This window comes from Canis aureus, chromosome 17 (assembly GCF_053574225.1).
Source record: "Canis aureus isolate CA01 chromosome 17, VMU_Caureus_v.1.0, whole genome shotgun sequence".
Classification (NCBI taxonomy): Eukaryota; Metazoa; Chordata; class Mammalia; order Carnivora; family Canidae; genus Canis; species Canis aureus.
In genome coordinates, this window is record NC_135627.1 from 32,258,622 (window position 1) to 32,277,698 (window position 19,077).

The following is a 19,077-nucleotide window of genomic DNA, read 5'->3' on the forward strand; positions in this document are numbered from 1 at the left end:
GAGTCAGAGTAGAAGTTCTGGAAATGTGCTGTATTTTCCACCTTAAGAAGCTCTGTGACTAAGGCAACAGCCCAGTGTGGCTGAGAATGTCTTCCTTTTACATCGAAGCTGTATCAGAATCTCCATTTTGGCACTTTTAGGAATAACAGGACTTTGCTAGAATCTTTTAAAACTTCTTGATTCTAGGGACGCTCAGCAGTTGGGTGTCTGCCTTCAGCTCAGGGTATGATCCCGGGGTCTGGGATCTAGTCCTACATTGGGCTCCTTGTGGGGAGCCTGCTTCTTGCTTTGCCAATGTCTCTGCCTCTCTCTCTCTCTCTCTCTCTCTCTCTCTCTTTCTCTGTATCTCTCATGAATACATAAGTAAAATACTAAAAAAAAAAAAAAACAACTTGTTGATTCTAGTTTTTTTTTTTCAGTAAGCATCTTAACTGAATAGTGGGGCATCAGAATTGCAAGCTAGAAGAAAAATTAGATATGATTTCCTGTATAAAAGAATATGGTTCAAGCAGATGACATATAGAACAAAACAAGAACAGTTAATTAAATATTATAGTCTAAGCAGTGATTGATGTGGCATGGCAGTTGTCATCATCTTGTAAGATGTCAACATCTTACTTTGTGTAAGACAAAGTACTACAAAACTACACATGCTGACTTATCTTCTCTGAGCAAAAAGAATACATAACCAGCATTTTCTTTTTTGTCTTTGTAATAGTTGCTGTGAATTGATAAACAGTGTAGTGTGTCCAAGGGTCTGGGGAGTTACACTCCAAGTTTAGATGCTCAGTATGCCTTCCTTCCTTCCTTTGTAAAATAGCTGTAGGTGGTTGGCTTCATCTTGTTTAACCAACCCTTGAGATTTGTGGAAAACAAAATTTTTACACTCTCCAAAATTGTTTTAAAAGATATGGGAAAAAAATGGAAATTGCTACTGATAGACAAAAAGTAAAACCCCACAGATGCAGACAATAGTATCAGGAAAGGTGTGAAAAAAAAAAAAAAGGAAGGAAAAAAGACTCAGGCTCCCAAGACCCAGAATTCGTGTAGGGTTTAATAGTTTACATTTTCCTGGGAATTAAACTAGGTAATCCTGTGAAGTCCTTACATATTGTGTGATTGATAGACTTATTCCTAAGTGCCATAAAATACCTAAATTTGGTGCATAAATGTTTATGAGCATTATCTTCATTATGGATTTTCACCTTAATATTAGAAGTTGGCTTTCCTTATCCCACCTCATACTTATACTGGAAATTTAATTTTGCCTGATGGCAATGCTAAGAAAACTCTTGTTTGCACAAAACATTTATAATTTTAGAAGTCAAATAAATATTTTAATAATATTTGTGTCTGGAAGAAATTAGTAGCCACATATTAGATACCATTGAAATGGCCTCTTGTTTCATCTAGAAATAGAGAGGAAAACATGAAAATTCAATATTTCCATTGGAGGTCTTTATAAGATAATATTACTAAAATCAAATAATGAAACCATATGAAAGCTAAGCAGATAACTCATCCTTTTAGTGCCTTTAACAAATGAGAAACAAGAAAATAGAAATAAACATGTGCATAAGTAATTGAAATTGTTTTTGAATACATACATAACAAGGCAAATGAAATAAAGCTGCAAAGGCATTAAAATTAGACTTGTACTTTTATTTTCAAGAACTAGAAATCTTTATTTTTTAATTATAGTAAAAAGAACAGACTTTATGAATAACTCATTTTTATTTATGGTACAATGTGAAATTATTCATAAGCCTTTTAAAAACTTGGTAACACAGTAAAACATTACTGAATTAATGACTGGCTGCTGCTTAGTGTTTGATCTCTCCTTATAGTAATATTAGAAGAATAAAGTTTCATTTCAGGTTCTTTATACACTCAAATGCAGAAGTAGATTAAATCCTTTTAGTACATGTGCTGCCAAAGCGAGCACTAGATTAAATCCTTTAAATAATAGCTTATTCTTAAAGCAGGCTGAAAGGGGGAAAGCAAAGACTTTAAAAAGTGGTATTCACTATCAAAGCTAGCTTGAGTGAGGCCCTGGGTCCTCCACAGCTCTCTATGGCAGTTTGAGACTTTGATCTCAGTTCTCCAGTGTCTGGGAAAACCACAACTTACATTGATGATTTCATCACAGAGACATGGCCTGAAGTCAGTTTAGCAGTGCAGGAGGATGAGCTGATAGTTGACCCCAAAGAAGCAACCAGGAAATGAGACTGCTAGATTCACACTTCTTGATTGAGTCATTGGAAAGACTAGGGAGAAACCACATGGTAATTTTCAAACTGCTGACCTAATGGTGAGACCTAAGTGCTCCACAATATGATGTCACAACTTATTATCACAAATCAGAAGCGAAATGATAATAAATGAGCAGACGTAGAGGGAAGACCAGTAACCTTCACAGACTTCCCTCAACATTATTTCAATTGAACTCCTTTCCCTGCCACCCCGCCACCCCCCCAGGACTTTGCTGAAACCCATGCTTTATTTATTTTTACACTAAAAATGATCCAGAAGGATATATATGAGTTTTTTTTTTTTAATTTTTATTTATTTATGATAGTCACAGAGAGAGAGAGAGAGAGAGAGGCAGAGACATAGGCAGAGGGAGAAGCAGGCTCCATGCACCGGGAGCCCGACGTGGGATTCGATCCCGGGTCTCCAGGATCGCGCCCTGGGCCAAAGGCAGGCGCCAAACCGCTGCGCCACCCAGGGACCCCTGATCCAGAAGGATAAAGTCAATAGGATACCTATTACCAAAAGTAAACATGAAACCTATTTTGTTGCTTTCTATATATTGCACACAGAACTTCCAAAGAAATATGATATACTACTTAATGAAACAAAGATCTGATTGTCAGTTAAACTGTCAGTGGCGGTGTAGCACTCAGAGGGATCTAAAAATAGCATTCAAGTAATCAGTGTTAGACACATGAAAATGGTCTTACTTTATCCAGCTTTCAATGATAGTATAAGTGAAGGTTTAACTTTACACTTCATATTTTCTCTCTACTAGCTTTGTAGTCGTCAAATTCCATTATTTATTATTTAGTTAGTTTCGGCAAAGTCTCCTTATTTCTGTTGGGCTTTTAATGTCTTACTGTGAAGGCAAACATTTATTAGAGACCTAAGTTTTATTTCTTTTTGTAGGTTGATGAGGTAATGCTGACTCTGAAACAGGCCTTCAGCACCGCAGCTGCCCTGCAGAGTGCCAAGACCCAGATTAAGCTGTGCGAGGCCTGCCCTATGCACTCTTTGCATAAACTCTGTGAAAGGATTGAAGGTACAGTAGAACTTGGTGAGGGTGGAGGAGGAGTTTGCTTTGGCATCTGGGAAGTGAGAAAGTCATTACTGTCAGTGAATGGGTCTTTGTTTCCAGGTGAAACCAGAGCTTGAAGAATCATTTCTCAGGTCTGGTCACATTTGTGTTCTCAGTGTCTCTGAGGCACTTGGCTTTTTCCCTCCTCTTTATTTCTCTTTAATTTTTAATTTATTTTTTTGAAGGCAGACTCAAGGAAGGGAGTTGTATTTCCCACAGTTCTTCAGACTGCTCTGTACTTGGTGGGAACTGACCAAATATTTGTCGAATGGGTGAAGAGAGGCAAAAGCATCCCAGAATGTCAGCTGTTTAAGTCTCTTTTTATTCTCCTCTCACTTGATGATGTGTTCCTTTTCCCTGAAAGTATAGAACTGGGATGAGCCTCGTGAGGCTTTTGAGGAGTATTTGAAAATGACGGAGATAATGGATATGATATCATAAAGCAAGTTTTTAAAAAAGTGTTCTGAGGAGGGAGGAGGGGGAATGAGGAAGAGGTGACTCTGTGACTCACATTCCCTTTCTCATTACCTATTTTTTTTTTTTTTTTTTATGATAGAGAGAGAGAGAGAGAGAGGCAGAGACATAGGCACAGGGAGAAGCAGGCTCCATGCACCGGGAGCCCGATGTGGGATTCGATCCCGGGTCTCCAGGATCGTGCCCTGGGCCAAAGGCAGGCGCCAAACCGCTGCGTCACCCAGGGATCCCGTCTATTATTAACAAAAAAGGTTGAAAACTACTTCACAAGAGAAGAAACACAATTCAGTAAACACTTGTTAAGCATCTGCTTTGTGCCAAGCAGTGTGCTAGTCACTGGGAAGACAAATGATTGAGATGTGGATTATGCCTTCAGAAGCTTACCGTCTAGAGGGGAAGACAGGCATATAAGCTGGTTAATGCAATTTAGCATGATAGGTGTTATGATAGATGGGGAGAGTGCAAGTGGCAGGACACAGCAGAGAATGATCTCCTCATTGTAAATGCAAATTGTGATTTCTGTTCAGTAGACAGCAGGATCATAGGCACAGGGCAAAATTGATGAACAGCAGGGTTTATTGAATATCCTTTCAACTGTGTGAACTAGGACTATTTAAATGTAATATTCAGATTTTAAAATTTCTGATTTACAGAATGCACATGATTTGCACATTTGTACCTTTACAAAAATGGAACATTCTTTGGTGTACAGTAAAGAGAACATTAGAAGTCTGTGGAGGAAATGCTGAATTGCTCAGGAATCAGTGTGGGTCAGTTTGCTATCCAAAGAGAGAAATATTCTTCCCACTTATCCTACTCAAAATGTACTCCAGATGTATCAAACCCCACTGTAAGCAAAATATTAAAGTTACTAATATAAGAATATTGTTATGTCCATAAACAAGGAAGCCTTTATTAAGATACAAAAATGCAAAAACTGTTAAAAGAAGACATTGACAGATTTGACCTCATAAGAATTTATATTTTTTACATAACTATTTCCTTGGAAGTTAAATGAGGAGATAGCAGATTGGTAATCAGGATTTATTAGAACTCTTACTGTCTGAAAGAGAAAGATAAAACCACCAGTAGGAAATGTCACAATCCATATTAAAAAACACTCATATGAAAAGGAAATTAAAAGGTCCAGTAATAAAAATGAGAATATTCTCAAACTCACTAGATGTCAGAGACATGAAAATGAAACCAATAATATGATAGTCATCATATTAACTTGATGAAATTGTGGGGATATTGATATATTTATGTGAGGCTGTTGTGTAAATTGGTATCACCATTTTGAGGGATGGTTGATAGAAATTCATTAACCTACAATTACCCACCAGTTCCCTGTCATGATAAGAGAAACTCTTTTTTTTTTTTGAGAAACTTTTAATTTTTAAGATTTTATTTATTTATACAGGAGAGACACAAAGAGAGAGGCAGACACATAGGCAGAGGGAGAAGCAGGCTCCTCATGGGGAGCCTGATGCAGGATTCGATCCTGAGACTCTGGGATCATGATCTGAGCCAAAGGCAGACGCTCAACCACTGAGTCACCCAGATGCCCCAGAAACTCTTAATATAGGTTTACAAGGTGCCATTTTCAAGGTTGTATTGTTTTAAAATAAGGGAAAATTGTAAACAAGTGTCTCAATAGCATAACTGAAGTATGTTCCTACAATGGAATAATTAATAGGAACGGATTTCAACTGTGTATCAACTTGGATACATCTTAAAATTATATGATTGAGTGAAATGATAATTTGCTGAATAATACATACACTTTACTATATCTGGAAAAAATGAATACTATCTTATGTTTAATTTTTTTAAAGATTTTTATTTATTTAATAGAGAGAGAGAGCAGAAGCAGGGGGGATGGCAGGCAGAGGGAGATGGAGAAGCAGGTTCCCCGCCAAGCATGGAGACTGATGCAGGACTTGATCCCAGGACCCTGGGATCATGACCTGAGCTGAAGGCAGGCACTTGAGCCACCCAGGTACCCCCTGTATTTCATTTTTAAAGAACTTTGAATACGTTCTACTTTTAGATTTACAGGAAAGTTGCAGAGAGTTTCCAAATGTTCATCCCCCATCCTCCCCAGTTGTTAACATCTCACTGGGCTATATAGCCCAGTGCAGTGTTCAGAATAGGAAATTAGTATTGGCACACCATTATTATCCAAACTAAACATTTCATTTGATCTTCACCAGTTGTTTCATTCATGTTCTTTATTGTTTCAGGATCCTAGGCAGGATTCCAGCTTGTGTGTAATTGTTACTTTACCCTGGTCTCCTGCAGTCTGTAGCTCCCCCTAAGTCTTTCGTTGTCTTCCATGACCTTGACATCCCCCCATGAGCATCTCTGTTACTTTGCTGGATGTCTCTCGGTTCAGCCTGTGTGATGTTATCTCACATTTGGCCTAAGGGCACCCCTCCCCAGCAAGAGCACTATAGAAATGGTGCGGCTTCTTCTCAGTGAATCCTGTCATGGGGCTCATGGTGTTGAGGAGTGTATTACTGATCATGCTGGCCTTATCACCTGGTCAAGGTGGTCTCAGCAATTTCCCATTATAAAATTACTACTCTTCCCCCTGGAGCCAACACATATTTTAGGGAAGATACTTTGAATCTATACAAATCTGTCTCTTTTGCCTTTGCTCACTGATTCTAGTATCTATCAAAGGCCAATTTAGCTCTATCTATAATATTCTCATATTAAAAAATATATAGGATTTATATTGCTTGGGTAATAAAATATAAAGCAAATACATACACACAGTGTTATCTTAGAAGAAAATAACTTTTTGCTTTTAAAAATTTTTATAAAGCCAGAAGTATTTTCATGGAAAATTTTTTGCCCAAGGACTTGATATAAATTATGTGTAAGACCTTGATAGATATAAAGATGACAGGATATAAAGAGGTAAACAATTTTGTGGTAGAATAATGACACTAATTATGTCACTAAGTACTATTGCTATTTTTTCAAATTTTGTTACCATGGAACAGGACCTACATGAGGAAGAGAGATTCCTGTTTATACTGTAGTTCTGTCTTTTGATAATATTAATAGTAAATTAGTATTAGGTCATGTTTTAAGCTTAGAGATTTTGGCTGATTGCTAGTATTCACCTATGAGTTTCTACGGTGTCTATGCTTGTTTGAATACTGAATGGTGCCTGGTTATGCTGCTGATTGGTGTCTTTTAGAAACTTCTGGTTAATAATTCTGACTTCAAGATAACCGATGGGGGTGGGGAGGCGTTGGTTTTGGTAAGGGTTCCCTCTGGCTTTAATCATTTTGTGGTCGCGTTCCAAGGTTTGTTATAGGCAGGGACACATCTCCTGGAGAAGATTTAACTTCAGAGTCTGCTGACAGAGGGACAAGCTGTAACATGATATATGCATTTTGATCTCTGCAGCTACACTCTCTTTAATACTTATTCCCATCATTTTCTACAGGTCTCTACCCCCCGAGAGCCAAGCTGGTAATACAGAGGCATCTCTCATCACTGACAGATAATGAGCAAGCAGACATCTTTGAGCGAGTTCAGGTAACATGATTTATAGTTCTCACAAATAAGATATAAGAAATGAGAATTGGATCCTATTTTTATAAGTTTTTTTCCCACTCCTCTCTCTGAAGTTAAAGATATATATCCTTTTGTACTATATATGATAGTAACTAGAATACCACTGTTACTCTTGCTTCTAAGAGCAGTGAAACACTTAGCTTTTTTTATGTCTGTCTGCCAGACGCATAAAACCAAGTGGGAATACAATAAAATGAGAGAAGCTGTGTTGTATACTGTGTTCTTGGTTTGACTGTTGGACAGAAAATGAAGCCAGTCAGTGACCAGGAGGAGAATGAGCTTGTGATTTTACATTTGAGGCAGCTGTGTGAAGCCAAGCAGAGGACACACATTCACATTGGAGAAGGCCCATCGGTGAGAAGATGTTTTTTTTTCCTTGACCTAATTTTGTTTTGTTTATATATTTAGTGAGAATATCACAGAAGATGTGAAAGAAGTTTCTTTTCTTTGTGTTCTCACCTTTAGGGTTAAAGTTCTATTATTTATTTTTCAGCATCTTAGTTTTATAGGAGGTTTTAGCATTGGGTTTTAGCATTGAGTTTTCAAATGTGAAAAAAATGGGTTTTTGGTATAAAAACAGTAATAACATGCTCATGATTTGGAATGAACTTTTTTTTTGGTGATATTGGTCCATTTTATTTCAAATTCATATGTACATTTTATTTCATTACAAGTTTACACAACCTTGAACGGTAAACAGCAGACACTCAAAGAAGCAGTAGTATTTTGGAAACAGCCATTTTAGCTGCAAAGGAAGGTCTGATATTTTTGAGTCTATGATTGAGAACATGTTTCCAGCTGCATATAGATAAAGCAAGACACCAGCAACAGCCCTGTAAGGAGATGATGACATAGTTACTTCTCGATAACACAAAATCAGGAACAAGTTACATATCACTTTATTAGTGATTCCTGAATTGTATTCATTGAACATGCTCTTCTAGAGAACCTCCTGTGAGCCAAGCTGTGTGACAATGGTGAACAAAAAAGAAATGAATGAATCCTCCAGGGAAGAGCTCAAATATTGGAAAGGGAAATGCAAACAGATAAATGGACACATAGAATAGGCAAAAATGTGGCTTCTTAAAAGAATGCGCAGTGAGCCCAAAAGTAGGTATATCTTTGCTTTAGAGCTAGAGTACAGAGTAAGAATAGAGGGAAGAATTCAAGAATTTAAGAGAAAGAAATTTTTGGGAGGAGGGAGTGGGAATGAAGTTTTAGGGGAGATAGTTTTCTTTCCTGCTAGTAGTAGGATTTTCCCTCCCTCCCCGCTTCCTTTCTTCCTTTCATTTATTCATCTGATATTTACTGAGCAGCTACTGTGTCAAGCACTGTAAGCATTGTGCTAAGTACCAATACAATTTCCCTGTTTTAGTCATGTTCTTTGCCTGAAAGCCTGAGAAGAATGTCCTCCCCATCCTTTATCCACAGCTGAGCCCAGTCCAGCCCACATCCATGTTCATTGCTTTTTTTCCTTTCTTGATGAGGTCATATTTCTTTTTATCAGTAACGTCTTAGATGGCCCCATGGAACCAATTCTTATGTGGACCTCTGATTACCTTCTGTGTGGACTGTACTGATTATCTGGTCTGGTCCCTCAGCTTCTGATTTCCCTATCCTTCAGGTGATTTTTGAATACTCCTTTCAGATAAATCTTCCCCCAAACATTACTTTCACAGTGACACCCCTCTGCTTATAAATTCTGATCAGTGATTCATCCTTTTAAGAGTTTCATCTCCAGCCTCACTTTCCAAGTTAACCATCCACTACTTTTCTTTTAGTCCCACACCTGCACCTACTCCCTTTCCCATGAACATTGGTCTTTATTATTTTGCTAACGTCATCCCCAGTGCTGAGACTGTCTCCGCCCCGATTAAAAAAAAAAGATTTATTTATTTATTTATTTATTCATGATAGACATAGAGAGAGAGAGGCAGAGACACAGGAGGAGGGAGAAGCAGGCTCCATGCCGGGAGTCCGACGCGGGACTCGATCCCGGGACTCCAGGATCACGCCCTGGGCCAAAGGCAGGCGCCAAACCGCTGAGCCACCCAGGGATCCCCTCCACCCCCATTTTTTATGCCTATGGAATCTTGCCTATTTTTTATTCCTCACCTCTGAGACCCACAACCAACCTTTTTACTCCTGAGACCCACAGCCAAGTTTTAGGCTTACAGATTTTTTGATACATGTTGTTTTGTGTTACCGTTTAATGTGAATATATTCCCTTCTCAAACAGATAATAAATTTTCTCTCTTGGAAATTTTCTAGCACTACCAACCATGTATTGATACACATAGTTGCTTTTTAATACAATAGGAGGAAAGAGAAAGAACCTAATATATTAGACATACTGTAGATTCTCATACAGTTTAGTACTATCAGTGAGTACTTATTTTCTGTGTTTTCCTTGGTAATTTGGATAAAAATATGCAGCTTGGAGATGGATGGTTATAGTTGTTAATCAAAATAGCAGTAAAAATTGACATCTTGAGTTTAATTTTTGTTCAATGCAGCAGGAATATATTAGCAGAAAGGAAAGGCAGAAAGAAAGGAACTTCTGTGTTTTTTATTACTTATAATATTAAAAAATAAACCCCTGTCCTTATAATCTCTATGCTCACAGTGTGGAACCTAAATTATTACTCCTTAATAGAGCTACAAAAGAATTCTTGTGCTTTTTAATGGCTTAGTCAAGCCCATTTTTAAAGCCTCATTTAACCTTGAGTGTTTCCAAACTAAAATTTATCTGTTTTTCTTTCTATAGACTATTTCAAATAGTACAATCCCGGAAAATGCAACAAGCAGTGGAAGGTTCAAACTTGACATTCTGAAAAATAAAGCTAAGAGATCTTTAACTAGCTCCCTGGAAAATATCTTCTCAAGGGTAAGATTAAACTGAGACTCTTAATTAGATATTAACATCTGTGTTTGCTAACTACTCTACTTCACTCTTAACTGGCTCACAGAAAATTTCTTTTAAAACCCAACAACAAACTACTAAGATAACTTTAATTAGGTAGCTTATTTAAAGTAACCTCATGATTTATTCTGGTGCCTTGTATCTAAGTTTAAGCAAGAGATTTAGTAGTAGAGATATGTGTATAAGAAAGGGGAAATAGAATATTGATACCCAATATTATAATATCTTATTATCGTTTGCCACATAAAGTAGCTTTCATTTTGCTATTATTAGGAGCTGTCAGGAACTCTGGAAATAGTATAAATTAGTAGGAATTGATGTATTCCATTTATTTTATTGGGTATTTTATTTTAGAATCAAGATGATTTCTCTTTCCTTCCATTTCTCTCTTCCTGAATAATTCACTCATAAAGCTGTTAGATGAGACCAGGCAAGGTAGATGTCTTAGAGCTGGAGGGTGGGGGACCCACAGTGGCTCAGAGCAGGGAGACAGAACTTAATGAGGTACTGTGTGTGGGGAAATCTAGACTGTGATGAGGAGGGGATCTGTTTAGGAGGGCAACCTAGTTCAGGAAGTCAGAGCGTGAGCCAGCAAGGAGGCCAGTCCTGCAGAAGGGTGGGCCAGCATAGGATGTCAAAACCACAGTGAGTGGAGGGGAGAAGGCATTCAAGGTGCCTATTACAAGGAGTTAGAGTCCTTGAGCAGGGTGAGGATGGTGTTGTTTGTGTGGATGGCAGCCCCAATGTGAGATGTTGGAACCTGAGTAGGATGAAGAGTGTCTGTGAGGTGACAGTTGTGGAGACTTTTACACACAGGGGACTGGTCAAATATGTAATTGTATTAAGGATTTGGGAAAAGGGAATTACAAATATGAAGAGGGAAGAAATTATAATAAAATCCTTTGTTGTTGGATTCAACTCAGAGGTAACAGTATGGAATCCTGATTATCTATCTACGTACTTTTGAATTTATTTTTAATATATTTAAATTTATTTTTAAGTATATATATTAAAATGTGTGTGTGTGTGTGTGTGTGTGTGTAAATGTGCATATGGTCCCTGGCTCTGTCCACTGATAAGAGCTGGGAACAGCTTTTCTGCAAATACCAGAGAATAAATTAAGCTTGGTTGAATGACACCAAGCATCCAGATTTTGGTTTCTGTATATCATTCCACAAGAAGGAACCAGGATCCTGGGAGAAATGACTGATTCCAAGACTGTAGGGGAAAGTACAGTATAAGCTTGGAGCGTGTTGATGCTCTAGATAGTAAGGGAGTGCTCAGAGAAGCAGAGAAAGATGGCGGTATGTCATATAGACCTTGAAGGGCTTCCATCGTTGACATCCGAGGCAATGTAAACAAGATAAATGATGGTAAAGGATTATCACCTATTATTTAAATAGGAGTTGATGAAACTACTCTGATATGAAAAATGAATGAATATCTTGAAAGTTTGATCATGATCAGGATATTTACTGGATTTAATTAATACTTATTAATTACAAAAAGGAAAGTAGTACCTTTACAATGGAGAAGGCTGACAGATACCACCTCAATCAGGTGATCAAATGAGACATCTTCATCAATGGGACAAATTGAAATCTTGCGCCACTTGATAACAGAGAATACAGAACTTCTGTGGTATTCTTGCCAAAGGGGAAGTCCCTGAATTGAATCATGAGGTAGCATCCACAAACCCACTTTGAGGTACAGTCTACAAAATAACTAGCCTGCTGTCTTCAGAAATATCAGGGTCAAGAAAGTTAAGTACAGTAGAACTTTAGAGCAGAACCTTTGAATAGAGGTGTTCTTATTTTTTTTTTTCCAGAACTCAAAATAGGTATTTCTCTTAATGGTTTGAAATTCTTCTGACTCTAACAAAGCCTTGTAGGAAGCATCATCAGCTCTGAATACTATTATCAGCAGAAGACAGAATATAGGAAAAGAGAAATCTAGGAGATTTATCAGAAGTATGTTAATGCCACATTTCATAAAATTTTCCTGTCCTTTTTTTTCTTTAGCATGTATAAATTACTTGTGTTCCTTCTTTCTCTCTCCTTCCTTTCTCACTCTTTCCTTCCCCCTTCCCCTCCATCCTTCCATAGTATTTAGTGAGAATTTAGTAGAAAGGCCATTTAAGTAAGTGGTTGGGGGACCAGAATTCAAGACCTGTCCATAATAGATCTCCTATTTATGATCTTGAACAAATTATTTACCTTTTTGAAGCTAGTTTTCCCATTTGTGAAATGTGCACACCGATAGCGAGTTTACCTCACATTACAATGAGGATGAACTGTCAGTCTGTTAGGAAAATATCCCACATGGCACAAACAGTGTTAAGCTCTGAAACCTCTGTCCTCTACAAAATGACCATAGGGGGCTTAGGCTGTTACTCTCCTTCTCCCCATTTAGTACCTTGGCATTCCGTACAGTGCTTGCATGGCTGGCTTTGAAGTGCCGCTCGCGTAGCCTTGAGTGGCTGCGATGACTCTTTCAGCAAGGGCACAGCTCATCTATTTTGGTCAAGGCAGATACTGGAGCTTGCATGCCCTGCGGTGCTGCCAAGTGCCATAAATTATGTGACCTAACAAGATCTTGCTTGCATCATATGCAACAGAATGGACTTAAGGGGAAGGTTGGCAGCTACTCGTGTTGTGTTAAAGGTTACATAGAAAAGGAGTTTTGTGTACTTCTAAAACTGGTTAGTTTATCTCTTTCTTTCTGAGTTATATAGTGGAAAATTGACACTCTAGTCATAGAGTTTGACTCATAATTGCTGCCAGTTTTAAATGTCAAGACGGCTTATTTAACTGACTATAGTTGTTTATGAAATAGGATCTGTTTTTAAAATGCTTAGAAGCTCAGCTCATTAACAATTAAAAAGTAGGTCCAAGGGAAAAGGCTTGACACATGTATTACCAAATCATCATATAGTTAAACTGAAAAAGCTGTCTGCTCAAAGGTGAAAAGAGTCTTATGTTCTAGCTGTTTGTCTTGCTCTTTCTAAAGTCAGAGTTTTCCAAAAGGAAAATATTAATTAATATTTCCAAAAGAGGAATACTTGCTAATATAAAGTATGCATCATTGGCGAACAGCCCTCATCTCATGCTTCCCTCAGAGTACTTACTATCCATTGTCCTTCCTTGTTGAAATATGTGAATTAATGACCATAATAGAGTATAATTTTAAAGTAAGTTTGTTTCTTTTTGTGCACACTCACACAGACACATAAAAACATATGGATAAAACACTTCTGTGAGTAAAATGTGTGATTTAGGTGCATTTCTAATAACGGAAATGATTTGATAGCTGACTGACTAGTTTCTTGATTGTGACCAAATAACCTGTTGTAAGATAAGCAGGCAGGTTGGCGTGGAAGTAGCAGCTAAGAAAATGGGAAAAAGCAACCTGGTCATTACAATATTTTCCTCATGGCCATACACATGAACTGAATCACTTATCAGCCACAAATATAGTTTCTTACTGGAAGTATTTCCTGCTACACATCGAACTGAAGAACTGAAAGAATCTTTATTAGGTTCTAGGACATTTGCAAAATTACCAGCATCAGCTACTTAGTTTTATTAGCAATTCCACTTTTCACAAAGCCCTATTTCTAGGAGATAACAGTGGGTACTAGCTCAGGAGCTTCACTGTTAAATTCAAAGTCCTGGGTTCACATTGCTGCCCTGTCCTCTAACTGTGCAAACTTTGGCAATATAATCTATCAGAACTTTAGCCTCTTTACTTATAAAGCTGAGCTAAGTAAATTTACTACCTCATAGAATTTTTGTGTGGATTAAATGAGTTAATGCATTATAAAATGCTTAACATGGTATATAGCATACAGTAGGAACTCAATATTTGAAGCAGCTATTAATTTTACTGTTGACATAGTTATTTAGGGTACCACCAGAAAGAGAAAATTATAACTAATATACATAGATATATTAATATACATAGATAAAAATAAAGATTGCTTCTATAAAACTAGATGTGGGATATCGTAAATATAAAACAGTCATTGAGGGGCATCTGGATGGCTGCCTTCAGCTCAGGTCATGATCCCAGGGTCCTGGGATTGAGCCCTGCATTGGGTTTCCTGCTCAGCGGGGAGTCTGCATCTCCTTCTCCCTTTCCACTGCCCCTGCTTGTGCTCTCTCTCTCTCTGTTAAATAAGTAAAATCTTAAAAAAAATAAACAGTTGAGAGAGAATAAGAGTCATTGGAGTGAACAATTGAATCAATAGTCAGTTGGGTGAACAAGAAAGAACCGTTACAACTTTCTGGCAGTAGGGATCCCTGGGTGGCGCAGCGGTTTGGCGCCTGCCTTTGGCCCGGGGCTGATCCTGGAGACCCGGGATCGAATCCCACGTCGGGCTCCCGGTGCATGGAGCCTGCTTCTCCCTCTGCCTGTGTCTCTGCCTCTCTGTCTCTCTCTGTGTGACTATCATGAATAAATAATAAATAAAACCTTTAAAAAAAAAAAAAAGACTTTCTGGCAGTAGACATAAAAAGAAAAATTAAACAGAAGTCTGGGAAACTAGAGTTGAAAATCTCTTCCAGAAAGTAAAGCAAAATGACAAAGAAATGGAAAATCGGAGGACAAGGTAAAAACTTAAGGGATCAGTCTGAAGATCCAAAAGCCAAGTGGTAGGAATTACAGAAAGAGAAAATACCTCAATCTCCCTTTCTCAGAAGGCACCTGGTGTGTGTACTCCACCAAAATGAGGAAGTAAACTAAAAAAGAGGAAGACATGGGGTCAAAGACATAAATTTCAACATAGGATAATACTAAAGGAAATGTCTAGGTTGATAATAAAGGGAGATACTGGGCAAGTCTAAATTGCAACCTGTCTAGAACAGGACAGAAAGACCGCTTTCTGTAATGAAATGAGTAGCTCAAAGAAAAAGAAAAAAAAATGTAGTTGATGGATTATGTGATGTTGGACCACACCAAGTTCTGTTGGTGACTTTTGTAATAAATTAGTGATTGCTAAGGCACTTGTTGAATACATGAAAAATAGATTGTACAAGATGGGAGTTGTAATAACAGTAGAATATGGAATAGGTTAGATGATGGAAGTTTCAGTTCTTTCTTAGATCATCCATGAAATTCATAACAAACAGTCATGAAAAGAAAAATAAGAGCCAGTATTAAAGCAGACTGATGTATAGTCTTCTAGAGAGAAATGCTTTCTTTCTTTCTTTCTTTTTTTTTTTTTTTTTGAGAAATGCTTTCTTGATGTAGTTTGTATTATGGAAGAATGAAGCTAAGTCTATACATTTTACAGCACAATTTTTAGAAATCTGTTTGTTATAATCCTATAATGTGAACTGATATTTGCAATCTAGGTTATGTGATGGTTGGATGTATTAAATAATTTTCTTTATAACTGTTGCAGTTTGTGTGTTTTGTATTCCATGGTTGTGTTTGTCTGTATGAGACATAAAGTGAATGGGGTGCTCCCTGGTCTTATGGGGTTCTCCCAATCTTATGGATGAAGAATGTTTAACCTTGAAACCAGAGTCACTTCAAGAAGCTTGGTCTGAGTATCTATTTATCTAACAGTTGATTTAGAAGCAGAGTAGGTAGCTTATGCATAGTTCTATTACCATGCAGGCATGGCTGGGATACTGCCAGCAAATTTGAGCAAACCACCAAAGGACCAATTTAACGTTAACATAAAGAAGCAACTGCCCTTTACAGTTTTAAAGCAAAAATTTAAATCATATGAACAACTGAATTTTATTCTCTTCTTTCAGGGAGCTAACAGAATGAGAGGTCGGCTTGGGAGTATGGACAGCTTTGAACGGTCCAACAGTCTTGCTTCAGAGAAGGTATCCCATCTGAGCTCCCATTTTTACTACTAATTGCAATTTGGCAAAAACCAACATTGATATGTTAATATCACTTCGTTGTTTTGTTCTGAGTCCTTTGTGACTTTTAACAGATATTAATTATTATTAAAATTAAATTTAAAATATTGGATTAATGTTTAAATAAAGAAAAAAATACTATCATTTGAAATAAGAAGGCTGTGGATAGTATCATGTTGCTCTCTGTTCAGCTATCCCCTTTTTGTGTTGGGAGAGTTCCTGGTGACTTGTCCTCTATCAGGTTTTTTACTGTTTGGAGATAGGGATGCTTGGGAGGATGGTATTTGGGCAATTGTTGACCCAAAGCCACAGAAAAATAAGTCGTGTAATTGCAGCACTTGTACAGTGGTCTTTTTATGTTTTGTTCTGTCCCCTTGTTACTCCCCCCCATTTCTCTCTTTTATTTTTTTTTCCACTTTAACTGTAACATTAGGCTTCTCTTTATCTCACAGATAGTTGTTAGTAGGTTTGATTTCCTGCTTCCTGTATCATGCAATTTGTAACCTGAGGTTTATGCAACCAATTTTTTTTTAATGGAAAATACTAAAATGTTTTTAACTGAACTTTGTGTCGATAGAATTGAGGACATAGTCTCGCTATGAGTCTCTTAACCCTAACCCCATGTTCCATGTTTATCAAGCTAAACATTTCTACAGTGGTGCCTGTTTTGGAAAGTATAAACAGCATACCTGTCTAAATTGAAAGATTTATGATGTCTCCCCATGCAATATGAGAGGCATTCCAGCATAGCTCACTTTTCATTCATTTCCTGTTTTTCATGTCTTATAAAAATTTTTTACCTCAGGGAACGTGTCATTGGATAGAAACATCCACCGTGAAAGAAGATACTTAACAGGCTTTATTTTATTTTCCTGAAGGCTTTGCCATGAAACTTGGACACTTGAGCATTGTGATCTGTTTTGACAGTACAGGAAGCATGCAGCCGATATGTCACGGAAATCAGTAGATATGTAAACACAGACCCCACCCTCCTGGTGCTCATGATGCCTTTTCATCTTTCTGGCAACAATGAGAAAAGTACAGTAGCTATAGCATTTTACCACAAAATGTTAGGGGAAAGAATACCTTTTCTTATCATTCTTTTCACTTTCTGCCTATCTTTACGGATGCTGTGTTACAGCTGCTTATCAGAAGAAGTGGGTTGTGGTGATACTGATTAGCCTTCAGCATGGATTGAGTGAAAAAAATAAAAAAGTTTTGTCATGACTCAGGAGGAAGAAGAGGCACCCTGTCACTTTTGAGCTGTGTGTTGAAGCAGGTCTGCCAGGATCCATGTAGGAAAGAAAGACCTTAACTTGTACTTCCTTTTCAGGACTATTCACCAGGAGACTCTCCACCAGGGACACCTCCAGCCTCCCCACTGTCCTCAGCTTGGCAGACATTCCCTGAAGAGGATTCTGACTCCCCACAGTTTCGAAGACGGGCACACACGTTCAGCCACCCACCTTCAAGCACAAAGAGAAAGCTGAATTTACAGGATGGGAGAGCTCATGGTGTTCGCTCTCCTCTTCTGAGGCAGAGCTCCAGCGAACAGTGCAGGTGAGTCCAAACCTCTTTTTGGATAGTGAAGTAAAATTTTCCTGTCACCTATTTTGATCAGTACTGAGTCAAGATTTATTGTGACTTAATGCTGCCAACATTTTCTTTAGAAAGACCAGAAAGATAAAATGAATGATAAAAACCTTAGTTAACTAAAAGAGACAAGGCAAGTTTTAAAGTCCATCCGAAGAGAAGAGTTAAGGCATTTTGGATGAAGACATTTTCTTTTCCCCAGAAAAATGGAGAAAACAAGATACTATGCAATTGTTTTGTCTGAAAAACTTGGTGACAACATGTTACTCAGTGTCTTCTTGATGATGGCTCAAATGAAACCGAGATAGCAAATTTGAAAATAACGTACATAGCAGTACAACTTCCTGTTAGCCTGTAATAAAATACAAGGGTTAAAAAAAAAATCACCTAAGTTACCTTCATACCTGAGATAAAATTTGGCTATACCTCATAATAAATTAAAAACAAAAATGGGAATAATTAAAAATTTTATCTAGAATGAAGTTATGTCTGTAAAGAAGGATACACATACCATAATTGATGGAAGTGTCCATTAGAAATTATCTTATATGGTATTTAAAAAATAATTCAACAAAATCGTTTGGCATTTGGTAAGGTACAAACAACAAAAGGGGTAAACCTGGAACTGCAGAATGGTTTTACTTCTTTCTGTGTAGCACATATCAGAATTTATATCCTAGAGTTAATTTTGTTTCTCTTCTTCACCTGTGAATTTGATCCAGGAAGCAGAGTCTGATAAGTGATCCCAGTGGAGAAAAACCCAGAACTCCTGGGAAGATTAGTTTTATATTAGTTGTAATCAAATTTGCCAGCATTTCTTTTAAGATTACTGTTTTATCTTCAGTGTTGTGTTTTGACTGATTTGACACTTAAAAATAAGATAGATATTTTGGATATATGAAAATAAAAGAGATTAACAATTAATTTTTCTCAGATTTTCTCTTCTAAAAAAGATTAAGTATTCATGTTTATATCACTTTTATTTTTTTTTAATGACCACTTCAGTTGTATTTACACAAGGCAATAAGTCTGTTTTCTTCCAGGAAAAATTATCAAGAATTTAAAACATAAAACATTATAAATGATTTCTCTATTCCTCCTTACTTCTTATAATGTAGATGCTCAAATAATTCTTTTCAATATGAAAAGATGCTATTTGTGCTATTGTGAAAACTTGCTAGGAGAAGAATCTTCTAAAAAGAGCAATGGAGGAGGTTCAGGGATTCAGATAAAACTGTGGACACAATGCCACAGGCTGCAGGAGAGAACATAGGCAT

General features: G+C 37.3%; 1 protein-coding gene and 1 long non-coding RNA gene across 14 annotated transcripts in view; one reads left to right on the forward strand and one right to left on the reverse strand.

The window, feature by feature from the left end:
* Positions 1–3,686, reverse strand: part of LOC144287896 (uncharacterized) — a 51,239-nt gene extending 47,553 nt beyond the window's left edge. For 2 of the 3 annotated variants that reach the window (XR_013355709.1, XR_013355708.1), the window contains exon 1: positions 2,131–2,455. This is a non-coding gene — a long non-coding RNA (uncharacterized LOC144287896). Of the gene's footprint in view, positions 1–2,130; positions 2,456–2,963 lie in introns of those variants that run through there. The other variant, XR_013355710.1, reaches the window with a different exon arrangement.
* TBC1D4 (TBC1 domain family member 4) overlaps positions 1–19,077 on the forward strand; it is a 176,239-nt gene that overhangs the window by 119,233 nt on the left and 37,929 nt on the right. For all 11 annotated transcript variants that reach the window (XR_013355706.1, XR_013355705.1, XM_077855367.1 and 8 more), the window contains exons 5-10: positions 3,166–3,298; positions 7,275–7,366; positions 7,649–7,759; positions 10,173–10,292; positions 16,094–16,168; positions 17,541–17,767. Coding sequence is in view for 9 of the 11 variants with exons in the window: in XM_077855367.1 (XP_077711493.1) it covers positions 3,166–3,298; positions 7,275–7,366; positions 7,649–7,759; positions 10,173–10,292; positions 16,094–16,168; positions 17,541–17,767 (758 nt within the window). In the remaining 2 variants the exon portion in view is untranslated. The remainder of the gene's footprint in view (positions 1–3,165; positions 3,299–7,274; positions 7,367–7,648; positions 7,760–10,172; positions 10,293–16,093; positions 16,169–17,540; positions 17,768–19,077) is intronic.